Raw genomic sequence first — 15387 nt, 5'->3', positions numbered from 1 at the left:
CAGTCTCTGGCACCAGCTGAAATGGCGCAGCAAGAAAATCCAAGCAGGACAGAGAATTCTGCTGTTCGATCTGTCTGGATCTACTGAAGGATCGGTGACTACTGTCTGTGGACACAGCTACTGTATGAGCTGTATTAACACCCCACTGGGACAATGGGGAGGAGAGAGGAAGCTACAGCTGCCCTCAGTGTGGACAGACCCAACACCAGGCCTGTCCTGAGAGAAAAACACCATGTTAGCTGATTTAGTGGAGGAGCTGAAGACTGGACTCCAAGCTGCTCCTGCTGATCACTGCTATGCTGGACCTGAAGATGTGGCCTGTGATGTCTGCACTGGGAGAAACTGAAAGCTCTCAAGTCCTGTTTGAATTGTTTGGCCTCTTATTGTGAAAAACACCTCCAGCCTCATCTTCCAGTCAGCTCCATTTAAGAAGCACAAGCTGTGGTGGAGCCCTCGGAGAAACTCAGGAGAACATCTGCTCTTGCGTCACGATGAGGTGATGAAGATGTTCTGCCGCACTGATAAGCAGTGTATCTGTTATCTCTGCTCTGTGGAGGAACATAAAGACCACGACACAGTGTCAGCTGCAGCAGAAAGGACTGAGGCAGAGAGCTCAGGCTGAGAGACAAACAATCCAGCAGAGAGTCAGGACACAGAGAAAGATGTGAAGCTGCTTCAACAGGAGGAGGAGGCCGTCAATGGCTCTGCTGACAAAGCAGTGGAGGACAGTGAAGATGTTCACTGAGCTGATCGTCTGCTGGAGAAAAGAAGCTCTGATCATGAAGCAACCAGAATGAATCCAACAGGAAACTGAAGTGAGTCGAGTCAGAGCTTCAGGAGAGACTGGAGCAGGAGATCACTGGGCTGAAGAGGAAAGACCATGAACTGAGCAGCTCTCAGACACAGAGGATGCACCAGTTTCTACACAACTGCCCCTCACTGTCACCTCAGTGAATCCTACACACTCATCAGCATCAGGATCCGTCCTCTGAGGAACTTTGAGGACGTGACAGCAACTGTGTCCCAGGTCAGAGGTCGACTACAGGACATTCTGAGTGAGACAGAGACAGAGATTTTACAGATTGTGTCTCAAGTGGATGTTTTACTGCCTGACAGAGCCAGAGACCAGAGCTGACTTCTTAGATATTCACAGGAAATCACTGGATCAAACACAGTAAACAAACATGTGTTATTATCTGAGAAACAGAAAAGTAACATGTATGAGTAAAGAACAGTCTTATTCTAATCACCCAGACAGATTCACTGTTGGACTCAGGTCCTGAGTAGAAGTCTGACTGGACGTTGTTACTGGGAGGTGGAGGTGGGGGGTGGGGAGAGCAGTTAATTAGCAGTCACATACAAGAATATCAGCAGAGCAGAGGAGGCTCACGTGAATGTAGATTTGGATACAATGATAAATCTTAGTCATTATCTTGTTATAGAAACAATGATTATATCTTTCGTTACAACAGCACCAGGACTCAGTGTCAGGTCTGTGTCCCTTCCAGAGTAAGTGTACCTGGATCACAATGCGGGTGTTCTGTCACTTCTACAGAGTCTCTGACACCCATGACTCTCCTCCTGCAGAGTCCAGACCACATTCCTCAGCCTCTCTATGCTGGAGTTTGGGTTTATTATTCTGGAGACACAGCTGAGTTCTGTAAACTCAAATGAACTCGAGTCATTAAACAGTGATTTAGATTCTGTGTTTAAAATCTTGAACTTCTTTTGTCTCCATGTTTGTTGTTGATCAAAGTTAGGTAAGTGGTGACGTTTCTGCTCCAGCACAGAGATCAGCTGTCAATCAAACACTGACCTTCCTTCATCACATATTCAGTTCTCACTTTGTAAGACAGAAATCTGCTAATTACACTGACATGAATGTGTTTGAAAGAACTAAATGACTTGCTGTTGTTTTCTAAATCAAAGCAGAAATCCAGGTTGTGTGATGTTTTAGAACCTGTATCGATCCTGATTAGTGTTGCAAAGTAGACATTTCCGGTAACTTTCTGGAAACTTTCCATGTGAAGTTAAGCTCAGGAATTTTGGAAATATTGACACTTTTTTTGCAAAGTTAGCCTATAACAGGAAGTTAAAGGAAGTTGAAAACAAGACTAGAGCGAGCCGAGCTCAGCTGGACCCTGGATGCATTCGTTGGGAACATTGTCTGCCAGAAAAGTAAACCTATGACTTTGTGTTGTTGTTGAACGTCTTTGTCATTACCTCGCATGTTGATTCCTTGTTACACTGAAGCCATGTTCATGTTAATACCAGGATTCATTTGTATACAGTAGGCTAACCTTTTACAGCACTGAAGTAGGATGTATTTTTAATTTGATTTTTCTCTAATTTTCTACTTATTCTTTGTACTTTGTGCCTTTTGAATAAACTATTTTACAACATCACTGTGTTTTATACTATTCTAATTTTATCATTTATTATTTGTTTTGCTTAATACTTCAACTTATCTTTCACTTGAAGATTTATCCTTTTTATTTCCTTTATTCTCTTTTGATCCTTTACTTTGTTTGAAATTTCTTTTTAAACTCTGCTTCCTGACTTTAAATTGTCTTCTTCTAATCTTGTCTCTGTTGTGTTTGCATGTTAGTTAATGTGAATTGTCACTTGTAAATAAATCAACCTGAATTCAAACTTGTTCAGCTGCTGAAAATACCATTTGAATAACAAATAAGTTCAGGAACGGAACTACGTGATGTAAAACACGTTCTGAACAAATATATCTCCCATCAGGAAAAACAAACAAAAAACCCTTGTATCAAATAAACTTGTAATTTACACACTCACACAAATGACAGATGTGGCCCATGTGAAAGAGCATTTGACTAAGTCTCGAACACCTGGGAGTACAGTATGATGCTGAAGAGCGATCACTCATCATGTCCCGTCACGGCTGATGCAGTTTAATATAAAACCAACGTCCACCTGAAGGTAACTTGCTAAAAAAGAAACTGATCATAATAACTTCATAGCAGATAGAAGCTTCTCTGTATCGGATACGTAAACACCTGAAATTCTGAATATAAGATTACAATGAAGAGATGGATAACTCTCCTGGTGGACATTGGACATTTACAAGAGAGTTTGGTACATAAGAAGCAGGGACTCTCAGTGACATACTCTTAGATATTGCATCAATCACAATGTTTGCTTTTCTTTAGAGATTAAAAGTGATGTACTCAAGGTCCCAGCTCTGGAGGGGAAGAGTTTAATCGAGGAGAGAGAGAAGATGGGGAGGAATTTGTTTAGCAGAATAAAGTGTTGCACAATTCTTAAAGAAATGAATCTATACTATTTCTTCTGTGTAAATAAAGATCTGAGCCTCTTTAAGTTCTTTTAGTGGATGTTCAGATTAAATCAGGAACATTTTCCTCAAGTTTCTCGTCTTTTAAACAGAACAAGTCTGAAAGGAACGTGTTTGTCATTTGAACACACGAAGCTGTCACTAGTGTCTTTTCCCTCAGAGGCCTGACTAACACATGTTAAAACTAAACTTTCAGTCCTTCTCTGTGTCCTCAAAGAAAAATAACCTTCAGCTCCAGGACAAGGAAATATATTGGATGACATGATTTAAGAAACATCTGCATAGAAAACCAAATACATCTGTTAATATTTATTTAGTTCAGACACACCTTTGTTTGTTTTTAACAAATTCCCAGTGGTGTCTCCATCATGTTGGACATTTTACAAGTCGATTGTTCTTTGAGGCAGAATCCAGACGACAGGTTCTGTCAGAAAAAAGTGCAGACGTTGGAATAAAAGAACCATAAGTTGAACCTTGTTTATCATAAACACATTTTGTTTCCCTTCCACAACAACGAGTGTTGCAACGAGTCCTTGTAACGTGCTTCACAAATAAACCTGCAAAGCACAAAAACTATAACACTGTTTGACAAGAACACACTTTTTCCTCCCAGGCGTGAAATTGATTTTGTCCTGAGCTGGAAAACAGAGTAAACACTGACACGGCGACTTTTTAAAAGTTTTCCAGATGTGTCAGTTATCGGCTGTGACAGAGTCCTGGAGCCGGGGCGGCGTTGGAGGGCGGAGGAGACATCGTGAGGTCACTGCTCCGCGGAGTCAGCCGTCCTCTGGATGTGAGAAATCTCCAGGATGGGCATGAGGAGCTGGAACGCATCCTGGATGTAGGAGGCGCTGTTGGACGCCTGCGAGGAAAATGAACAACACATGTCAACGTGAAGCATCACGCAGATATTAATCCAACCGGGGAATCTGAACATCTTCAACATAAACACAGATATGTCTCTGCAAGATGTTGTTGCTATGGTAACACGACACAAACCTCTAAGAAGACGCCTGTTATCAGCGGGTTGAGGACGTCTCTCTTCTCATTGGACTGTGGAACACAGAGTTTGGATCAAATCACAACAACAACAATGTGCGAAAACTTATTTTAACTGTATTAAAATCAACATTCTTCTCTGTGAACATTCTGTGGTTCAAGTAAAGACACTTACGCCTGCAGTTGTCAAACAGGAGGTGAACTTCTTGGAGAGCAGCGAGATTTCTCTACACAGAACAACCGTTAACCTGAGGACACACAATCAGTCAGAGTGCAGATAAAACAGGTTTCGTATCTTCAGTCTGTAAAGTTCCTGCAGCGTCTTCTCACTGTGACAGGACGCCGGCCTCAGTGCCGCCGCTGGAGAAGAGGATCATCTCAGCCAGTTTGTGGAAAAGCTCGATGGATCGAGCCGTCAGCTCCGCCAGGCTCCTGATGGCGGCAGCGTGCACCTCCTGACCAGATTTAAAAAAAGAAACCTGTGAGTCTCACAAAACGCTAAAGCCACTTGTCAATTAGTGGAAAAAGAAAATGAATCAGCAGCACTTTTAAAAATCAATAATAACAATCTGAAGACATTCTCACAGTATCTTGATATTTAATGGATTAAACAGCAAATTGAAAAAGTAAAGTAATTAAAAAATTGATCTGCCATTAGAGTGTCTGAATGTGCTTGTTAAAGTCTCATTAAATGGAAACTCCATTAATCTTTGTTATTTGCTGCAAACAATCAATTGCAGCTTTGCGGCCCCGTGTTTTCTCCTAATTTGATTAGAGATGAATAAATTAGACTTTCTGCCAAACAGACACAGAGTCTGAAGTATGAACAGTTCGAAACAAATCAGAGTGAGACCTCCTCAGTGAGATACAGTGAATTCTGACCTCTACAGAAGCTGTTTTCTTCACGACCTCCTCTCCAGCTTCTCCTTCCTCCTCGGGTCGGCTCATATCGCTGATCTGGCTGGACGCACTCTTACAGGCCTGTCGGAGGGGAACAGATGGAAGTGGACATCTGTAAGTTGAAGCTACAGAAAATAACCTTGTCCCACAACCACAAGTAAATTCTGTGGGAGCCACGGAGCGACACAACTGGATCAGCAACACAAATCGCAGCCTCAACGACACATCTATGACCGTCTCAACAACAAATGATCAGGAACACGATCCGATCACAGAAACGTATCATCACTCGTACTTTGCTGAGTTTGCCGGCTGTGGCGGAGACACTCAGACCCTCCAACGCCTTCGTTAACTCCCCCTCGAAATCTGAGCCGTCCTCATCTGGAATCAGAAACCAACAATCGTCACTGTAAAGGATTTCCACGACACTGAATTCTTCCTGCAGCGCTGGTGTTTTCATGGAGACGTTACCTTTCTGCTCGTCAACGTCCTCATCGTCAAACTCGACGAGGGAGAAAGACTCCTTGATGCTTTCCAGCTCTTTCCTGAGCTGCAGCAGCTCGTCTCCCGACAGGGTCGTCAGCACCGACTTCACCTAAAACACAGTCACATGTGAGGATTTTAACACACAATCCAACGTAAAACACAAAAGCAACATCTCAGTGTGCGTTTATAGCCTCGGCAGGTGTTGTATTATGGAACCAGACCGTTATTATACCTTAGACTCGCTCTCCCTCGACAAAATCTCCAGAGCCTCGAGGTGTGACAGACCCTGAAATTCATCAAACAGCATCCCGTAGTGAGCGACCACCTTCTTCTCAGAATCTGACGACTCCCTCTCCGCCGTCTGCAGCTCCTCGCGCTCCTTCGCCTCCCTCAACACCTGGGAGACGAGACAGAGCGACAGGTGAGGGAGACAGAACTCAGGCAAACTGGGTCACGGTAAAGCAGCAGAAACTAACCATGAAATATTGTTTACTTCCACATTGTGTCCTCTCAACCTGAGATAGATGCATTAAATCTCTCTTTCATCCCCACCTGAGACAGAGTGGAGTTGTGGATCATCAGGCCTTTGGTCTTCTTGAAGCCGGGGTCACCTTCTGCTATCACGTCCATCGTTTTCTTCCCGATGAACTCCAGAGCGTCCAGACCGCCGGAAATCACCGTCTTCCCCTGCGACGAGGTTTCAGTGTGAGAAGCAACAATGAGTGACTCACATGGAAGTTACCTTGGATATCTATCTGGGTTTGAGTGGCAAATATGAAGAGTATAGATAATGTCACTGGAACCCGACCGATACAGATATCAGTGAGTAAAAAAATCTCTGATGCTGATATATCAGCCTATATATGTTTTTAAATAATGTGAATATGTTTCCTACGATGTCGTTATCAAACCATTGACATAGAAATGTAACTGGGGCTTCATATTTTACAGTTTAACCATAAATCTTATAATAAATAAATATAAATAAAAAGAAAACACAATACAACCAAATATGTAGAACTATGTATGTTTATGAAAATGAACATATAGGTTATTTAAAGTCTGCTTACTGTGCTCTGGACGACGCTGGTGAGCGATGACAACATTCCCATAGCCCCTCCCACAGCTTTGTCCGTCTCACTGCTGGCGTCTCCTTCAGGAGAAGAAGCTAAACAAAACACAAACTGTGAGAAAATGTTCACACAGAAGAACATTTATGATTTTCTTCATCATCACACAGCAGGAGCCGCTGACCCTAGATCCTCTTACTCTGCTGTTTCTCTTCTTCCTCCACCTGCGCTGACAGTTCGGTCGGACTCGGGATTCCCAGCGACGTCTCAGCCTTCTCGATCACCTGACTGAGGCCCTGACCTGCAGAGACACGAGACAAAGCTAATGTAAACAATACACATTGATTTGGGATTAAATTCAAAGTATTCAATTGTATATTTACTGTATTTGTTATTTATCTAAAAACCACTAAATCACATTTTCCTTTAAAACAATACATTTGATGGTTTTTCTTTATGTAGCATCAGGGATCTCGTAAAAATGTATTTTGCTGAAAAAGCTCAGTAACTATTTTGAACTACTGAAGCTTTAACTCAACACTCATCATGTGACTGTATGACAACTGGGTCGTGGGGGTTACGGAGTTCAGTGTATTGATACTCACCCACAGTGGCCACAGTAGATGTTGCTGTGGATAAGATGGACTTTCCCCAGCTGCCCCAGTATCCCCATCCACCCTGAGACACAGTCGACTCACTGGGAGTCTGACGGAGGGGGAAGAGGGAGAGAGAGTTTAGAAAAGAGAATCTACAACAAGAAGTGATCTTTGGTGAGACCCCTGGAGAAGCTGGACTTGCCGATGATGAGACAAGGAGTTTCTCTTGTGTTGAAACTACAGCTTGTTGCTTTTCACAGGATGATATTTAACGTACGGTCACTAGAAGACAGGACACAGTCACTATGACGTCACCCTCTCCTATGACAATGTGACCAAATATCACAACTTCACTCCACATTATTTGAAGATTCAATATTTATAATAAACCTTATTATAATAAATGCGGAGGACCTCAGATCCATGAGCAAATTTTACTTTAGTGTCTGTATTGCAAAGTGAACAGAGCAGGAAGTTGAAGCAGGATATTTTGATTATATTTTGATTGATGATTACAGAAGTACTTATATTTACCTCTAGCAGGAGGTTCTGTTTTCACCTGTGTTAGGTTTTTGTTAAGTAGGGGATCCGGAAAAAGAGACAGCTCCACTTTTCTCCACTTTCTTTAAACTCACTTCATTAAACTTTGGGGAGGTGTACGCTCTACTGAGTTGTAGTTATTGTATATTTTAATGATTATATGTAGTTTTCTTTAGTACTAAAGACTGTTATTATATTGTTACTACCTTCGGTGGCGGCTCCTCTACTTTCTGCGTCTCCTCAACTTCAGCTGCAGGTTTCGGCTCCGGTCTCCTCCTGGCTTTCCTCGTCGGAGCCACGTCAGTCGCCACGTCAGGTGCGGTCGGCGAGGACCCGTCGGGCGTCTCGGTGGGAGAGGCGTCCTGAGTCTCTGCTGCCACCTGTGGACCCTCAGCTGCTGTAGCTTCACTGTCAGACATCTTAATGTCTTAGTGCATAACTTCAGAGAGAAAGAAGGGAAATTATCATTAGCAGAGAATCTGAACTTTACAGCTGCAAACAGAGCAAAGGTTAATCCAGTTTTCTGTCGACTAGAAACAAAAGTTAGTGCAGAGCAGGTTTGCATTGAAGTGACCTGAAGACAGGCGAGTGTACTAGTTAATGATCAATATGGAGATTTCTCATATTTTTTTCAACACTTTATTTTATTTCACTCTTTTCTTATCTGTAACATTTTATCTTTACACTTCTGTCCTAATATTGTGTGACTTTTAAAATGCTATTATTTGTTACCTTGTTATGTTGTTGTTTGTTTGTTATTTAGCAGAGTTACACAATAAACTGCTACAACAGATTTCCATGAAATGTTGTGGAGAGGTGGGGCATGACCTGACCCATGACCTGACCCATGACCTGACCCATGACATGACATGACATGACCCATTAAAGGACTTATTTATCTTTTTTCACTTTCTAGAACATTTTGAGACCATTTTTAAACATTTTCATTGATGTCTCAGGTAATTATTCATTGTTTTTAATGAAAACCAGTCAGTTGTGTTTAGGGGGCTGATATTTATGAGTTTGGTGCAGATCCAAATAAACATCTGGATCTAGTTCATTTAAATATGGTTTCATAAAGTTGTGTTGAGTGACTTTCTACTTTCCATTTGTTCGGCTTAAATTTTAAAGCAATTTCTTACAGTGTGTGAAATGTCCTGTATAATTAACTATGATATTATTATTATTGTGTTTCCTCAGTATGTATTTCAACAACACCCAGGGATCAGAATGTAGTTATACAGATGTTGATGATGTCTGCAGCTGGAGGATTTTCTAAAACTGCATCAAATTTAGTCTAAATAGTCAAAAAACCACAGAATAATACACAAAATAAAATAAAAATATATATCTACATAGTATATTTGTGCATAAAGTCCTTAAGCAAACGCCACACACACACAAAGGAAACATATTCATTTATACTGTATAGACATATATATATATATATATATATAAGCCTTACATTTAGATGTGTGGCTCCAATATACCAGTGAGTATTTAATAAACAATATTAGCATTGAGACACAGGGGCAGATGCTGTGGATGCTAACACTTCAGCTAATGACTCCTTCGTCTCCTTGACTTTGAGCAGAAGCTCCGGTTGTTCCCTTGAAGCTGATTCTTCTTGTTTCTTCTGCTTGTAAACTAACACGAGTTCAAACTAAACCACGAACACTTTGATTCTTTCTTTGTAAACTCACCTTTTCCTCACTCAGCTGTCAGGGACTCGATGCTAACAGATAGCTCACAGCTAGCCCTCCCCTGCACTGAACCAGCGACAGGAAGTGTTTCTCCTCCTTGTTTCAGTTTAAAGTTCAAATCTGACAAGTTTTAAGGTTTTAAAGGTTTTTTAACAGATCAGTGAAACAATCTGTGTTTCTGCCTCTTTCTGCTCAGCAGCTTCAGCCACGTCACATGTTGTTGTCACTCAGCAGGAAGTGAAGTTAGCCACATCAGGAAGCTCCAGGTCCGGCTGCTACTTTCAAAGTAAATCAGATCTTCAGAATACAGCCAAGATAAAGGCTGTTTTGAAGAAATATAAAGTATGAGATGTTCTTCATAGATTTAGATTTTAATAGTTAGACGCTAACACAAACTTAGGCTACATTTCTATTGATATAATTGCACCTTTTAAATGTGTAACAGGCAACATTTGTTTTGTTTTGACGGCAAAACCTTCCTACTTCCGGGACCTTTCTACCGCTTGATGAAATAAGTAATCACGTCCAAAACTAGTAATAAGATTAAAACAAGACTTCCGGCACCATCAAAATAAAACATTTTATCAACTGTACAAAATACTAATTATAATAAAAACAATAAAGAAATTATACAGTGGGAAAAAACTATAAAATAAAATATAATCGTCACTATTACTCTGATTGCACAGTTTTTTAAGCACATGAATGAATAAATTAGTTATTAATTCCTAATTGAAAATACTGAATCAAAAAAGATCAATTTGGACTTTATTTATTAATGAATTAATGATCATAACTCAGCTTTCCACTGATGACACCGTGTGTTACACTCCCCCACCACTAGGGGCAGTCGCCTACCTGTAGGCAGCTGGAAGAAATGGCCGCCAAAGCCCCGCCCACTGCCCCTCAAACCTGCCCCGAACCAGGAAGTGAGCGGACACATCGCGTGTTTTTCTTTGTTTTAAACTAAAGTTACGGATTGAAACTCGGGTTTAAAACACGATGGAGCTTCTGTGACTGTGGATGAAGATATATCATCTGTTTTAAATCTGATCTGGGTCCGAGGAGCAGGTGAGAATCGACTGCTTCGGTCTGTTCGTGGGGAATCTGTTGTTGTGTGTGTGTGTTAATTCTGACGAGGGTTTCACAAACGTGTCTTATTATTAAATCAATCATTTATCATCACGTCTGGGCCCAAATGGATGTGAGTTAACGATATTATGGTATTTTGAAATTATAGCTACACACTCAATAGACTCATTTGACCAGTTAGACCCGAGATTTAACAAATACATCAGAAATTACACAGTTTTACTTGAGTTCACTTCAATTTAAAGGTCCAGCTGCTTTCTTCGCTCTGCACATAATCATAACTTATCATATTATTATCATCCTATTTTTTAAGGAACGACAACAAACCCCAGTGATATTTTCTTATTTATCACATTTACATTGTTTCAGCTAAAGATTGAGACGGTAAAAAGAAGCTAATCAAGAGAATGAATTCACAGATTCCTCCTTTAAAATGTAAACTCCTGTTGATATGTGTGATGAGGGACTGAGGAGAAGGAGAACGAAACCGAGCAGTAAGGAGGAACAGGACAGAACCAGTGTTCCTGGGTTTGCACATCAGCTCTTGACATTTCCTGTTTTGCAGGTTTGTCTCCTCTAAATGTGAAGTGCTGCTGCCGGAGCTTCTCCCTGCGACATGTCCTCACGCCTGCTGCTCTGCGTCCTGCTGCTGCTGCTCTGTGGCCGGGCAGCACAGGCAGCTCCCAGCCGCTCAGAGGACGAGGCGGCGTCGTCCCCTGCTCGGATGGTGGCTGACCCCTCCGACAGGGTCATCGTGGTGAAGGAGGGGTCCGACACACTGATCGAGTGCAACGTGACCCGAGGCCACACTGACGTGAAGTGGTTCAGCCCTAAAGGAGCCGAGCTGGGGGAGGAAGCAGGTAAGAGGAGGACACACGTTGAGTGATTTAACACCTCAACATGTGAAGTAGCTAAATACTTACTATCTTATTATTATCTTATTATTATCAACAAGACAGTCATTCACCATCATGTGACTTCAAGATGCCAAGGAAAACAACTCATGCACTTTTAATCAATCTGGTGAATCATCTACTTTATTAAGTCAAGTTAACAACCAAACAAATCTGGTTTTAAAATAAACATTTATAGATCTGCATGATTCAATTTGTCCTTTTCCATTTCCTTTCCTTTTTAACATCAGACGTAACAGAAGTCAAACAGTTATTCTCACCATATTAATTCCAAAATGCTTCTTTGATCATAATAGTAAAGTCGATGTAATAAATAAAATATATTCGTCACATGATGATTAATTTAACAAAGCAAACATTGACTACTTGTAAAATCTTGATTTGATATTTAAATGTAATCTAATGTGGACATTGAGTCTCATCTTCATCAAAACGTTGGTGTTGCTCCGTTTTTTACTTGATGAATCGTTTCCCTCGTCTTCATCGTCGTCTTTAGCCGTCAGTGAACTCGTGTTTTCATCGTTTCAGTAAAACTCTGTTTGTCAGTGAAATGATTTTGTTGTTTGTTGAATCTGATCAAACACATAAAATCAGCGGTGGAAGAGTATAAATGCAGTAAAGTCAAATTGAAATGTAATGAGCGTTCACTGGGTTTGATGGCGTGTGGAGATGCTGCCGATTAAAGAAGCAGTTTTTATTAAGAGCAACTTTTCTCATCGTCTGTTAACGAGGAGGCGTGTCCACGTTTCTTTAGTTCTCAGCTTCCTTGTCGTGTTTTCTCAGGTGAGAAGTGGCAGATCGAGGAGAACGGCGTCCTGAACATCAGCGCGGTCTCCTTTAAAGACCGAGGCCGATACACCTGTGTATACACCAGTGACGGTGACGCCACAAAAAACTACACGGTCACGCTGCGTGTCGCCTACAACTCCAGCGGCCTGGGCCTGTACTTTGTCATCGTCTGCCTCATCACCTTCACCATCATCATGATCCTCAACGTGGCGCGGCTCTGCATGATCAGCAGCCACCTCAAGAAGACGGAGAACGCCATCAACGAGTTCTTCCGCACCGAGGGCTCTGAGAAGCTGCAGAAGGCCCTCGAGGTCGCCAAGCGCATCCCCATCATCACGTCGGCCAAGACGCTGGAGCTCGCCAAGGTCACGCAGTACAAGACCATGGAGTTCGCTCGTCACATGGAGGAGCTGGCACGGAGCGTCCCGCTGCCGCCATTGATCATGAACTGCCGAACGGTCGAGGAGGAGAACATGGAGAAGGGAAACCCCGCGTCGGGCCGAGCAGAGGCGGTCAGGGCAGTGATACCTGGGAACCGACCAGCTATAGGCCCGCCATGCTCTGTGAAGAGCGGAGAGGACGAGGAAGTGTGCGAGGCGCTGCTGTCAAGCGAGAGGCGAGGGAACGATGGAGACGTTGACATCAAAGTGTCAGTCCACGCCGTTTCTGAGAAGGTCGCCAGTGAGAATAAAGAGGCGGAGACGCTCGCAGCAGGTTCACAGACAAACGTGTCCATCGAGAGCGACGTGTAGCAGGAGACACGTTTCCTGAGAAGCAGAGATGAAGCGATCATTAGAAAATAGTGGTGTCGGGGTTTGTTGCATGTTTCTGCTCATTGATTCCTCGTCTTGTTGAATCTTCGCCCCCAAATCAGAAATTGGCTTGTTTTACGTAGAAGAAAAGAATTGACACAGTAATTTATTTGACCCTTTAACTAAATGAATCCAAAGTTAATAAAATGAAAATTCTATCTCTCGGTGTAGTAGTTGGATTCCAGCTGCTTTCCACGTACTAATATCTTTACCTCCGCCATCGACATCATGTTTTCACCCCTGTCCAGTTGTTTGTTTGTCAAAAACCACAGATCGGATTTCCACAGTTCAGTGGAATGATGGTTCACGGCTCAGGGAAGAAGTCCAGGTGAATCCAGGATTTCATTTCCCCACTTTCTTTAACGCTGTAAGATTCTAGGATTCACCAATTTCTCCGAGAATATTTCGTGGATCATGATGAACAGAAATCCGACACATTTAGAGGACTGGTATAAATGAGTGTGTGTGATTTCGTGCTCTTTGAATTCAAGGAACTGTTTGAGCTCTACTCAGGTTCTGATGTTTGACGTCATGACTTCATGTGAAAATCCTTCTTTCTTATATTTGCTCGGTCTTGTTCCTGCTGTAAACAATTTTTCACGTAGTTTTGACATTTTTGTCTTTAATGGTCTTTCGTCAAGCCGACAGTTGTGTCACTTTCACACGTGCATGAAGAAAGGTCAGCGGGTCAAACACAGAGCCACACGGCATCAAACAGGATCACAACTCTATTTCCTCTGGTCATGAATGTGTTTGCTGGTTCTCCCTCAGCTCAACATCCTTTCTGCTCGCAGCCAGTTCTGAAATATCTGAGCTCCTTGTTCCTCGGTAAGAAGACGCCAGACGCTGTCGTTCACGTCACAGTTTCCTGAAGAGATGAAGTTATTCTCTGTGTCTCTTTGCTCGTCAGGTCAGGGATTTTACATTTTTTACATTACAACTTGAAAACTTCAGATCAAAACAGCTTCTGTGGTTTTTCATAATAACATAATGATGTGATATTTGTAACTTGCTGCAGCTTGTTTCAGGCTCTTGAAGTAACAGACGACAAAGGAAAGTTTTTAAATCCAACGAAAACTTGAAAACTCTACTTTTAGAGATTTGTAATAAAATCACATCATGTTTGGTTTGTAAACAGATTCAGTTCCAGAACTTGTCGACTGGTTGAACAAAATGCTTCTGTTGTATTTTGCTATATGTGATGTTATTGTGTGAAATGGTTCGATGGTGTTTAGACGTTTTAAAAAGCTTTGCTTCTCAGGGACGTAAATCAGCGGTTTTCCTTCTGACAACAGCAGAAAAAAACATAATTGCCAATAAAAAAGAATTTAAATTAAAACCTCTGGTCTTTTTTCTGCCTCTTCTCTTTGCTTGTACACCACTGGGTGGCGCTGTTGGGTTAAACATCACTGACTGCACTGCTCTGCATATTAACAGCTGCTGATCAACACTTGATATTATTGAAGGAGCAACAGTAAAGAATGAATAAATCAAGTATGAATGAATAAAAGAAAAATATCCAGAAGCAAGTCTGACATTTAAAAAGAAAACATCTATAAAATGTTAAACTACAACTTGGTCACAAGCATTAGCAGAGAAGATAAAGATAGTTTTTCCATTCGGTATTGTGAGAATAAATAAAAATAGATCAGTGAAGACTTTAAACATTTTGAATTATATAATTGTATTTTTTATTTTGCATATATAGACCAGTTCTTGACAATTCAACTTTATTCTTGAAATGCAAAAGAACAAAAATCTTCACTTTTTGCTTAATCCCTGCACTAACATCCTTCCATGCTTGTCTGTAGTTTATCTCCTGCTCCCTGCTGCTCCTCCTGCTCCTCTCCTCCTGCTCCCCTGCTCCTCCTGCTCCTCCTGCTCCTCCCCTGCTCCTCCTGCTCCTCCTGCTCCCCTGCCCTCCTGCCCTCCTGCTCCCCCTGCTCCTCCTGCCCTCCTGCCCTCCTGCTCCCCCTGCTCCTCCTGCTCCCCCTGCTCCTCCTGCTCCTCCTGCTCCCCCTGCTCCTCCTGCTCTGCGCTCTCAGGACGTTCCTGGAGTTTAATCTCCTGGAACTCGGCCTCCACAGCTACAGTCTGAACTACCTGTGAAGTATCTGGTTGGAGAGGAGCCCAAACAACAATAACCTTGGGCCTCCGCGTTGAA

At 42.1% G+C, this 15387-nt stretch overlaps 2 protein-coding genes across 2 annotated transcripts; one reads left to right on the top strand and one right to left on the bottom strand.

Annotated features, from left to right (window-relative positions):
- Positions 1-3616: 3616 nt before the first annotated feature.
- On the bottom strand, positions 3617-9871 carry fam114a2 (family with sequence similarity 114 member A2). Its single transcript, XM_035178900.2, has 14 exons — positions 9617-9871; positions 8120-8352; positions 7383-7482; positions 6977-7078; positions 6778-6875; positions 6260-6394; positions 5940-6104; positions 5693-5816; positions 5517-5602; positions 5204-5302; positions 4652-4776; positions 4497-4569; positions 4322-4375; positions 3617-4184 (listed from the first exon to the last, which is right to left on the bottom strand). Exons 2-14 carry the CDS (start codon positions 8330-8332, stop codon positions 4083-4085), a joined length of 1476 nt encoding a protein of 491 aa, XP_035034791.1. The 5' UTR covers positions 8333-8352; positions 9617-9871; the 3' UTR covers positions 3617-4082.
- Positions 9872-10512: 641 nt separating this feature from the next.
- On the top strand, positions 10513-14562 carry LOC118122161 (microfibrillar-associated protein 3-like). The gene is made up of 3 exons (XM_035178696.2): positions 10513-10687; positions 11274-11568; positions 12406-14562. Exons 2-3 carry the CDS (start codon positions 11325-11327, stop codon positions 13161-13163), a joined length of 1002 nt encoding a protein of 333 aa, XP_035034587.1. The 5' UTR covers positions 10513-10687; positions 11274-11324; the 3' UTR covers positions 13164-14562.
- Positions 14563-15387: the final 825 nt, after the last annotated feature.

The sequence above is a fragment of the Hippoglossus stenolepis genome, chromosome 15, assembly GCF_022539355.2.
Source record: "Hippoglossus stenolepis isolate QCI-W04-F060 chromosome 15, HSTE1.2, whole genome shotgun sequence".
NCBI classification, from domain to species: domain Eukaryota; kingdom Metazoa; phylum Chordata; class Actinopteri; order Pleuronectiformes; family Pleuronectidae; genus Hippoglossus; species Hippoglossus stenolepis.
Note: the sequence above shows the minus strand (reverse complement) of the source record. Positions and strands in the feature narration are given on the sequence as shown.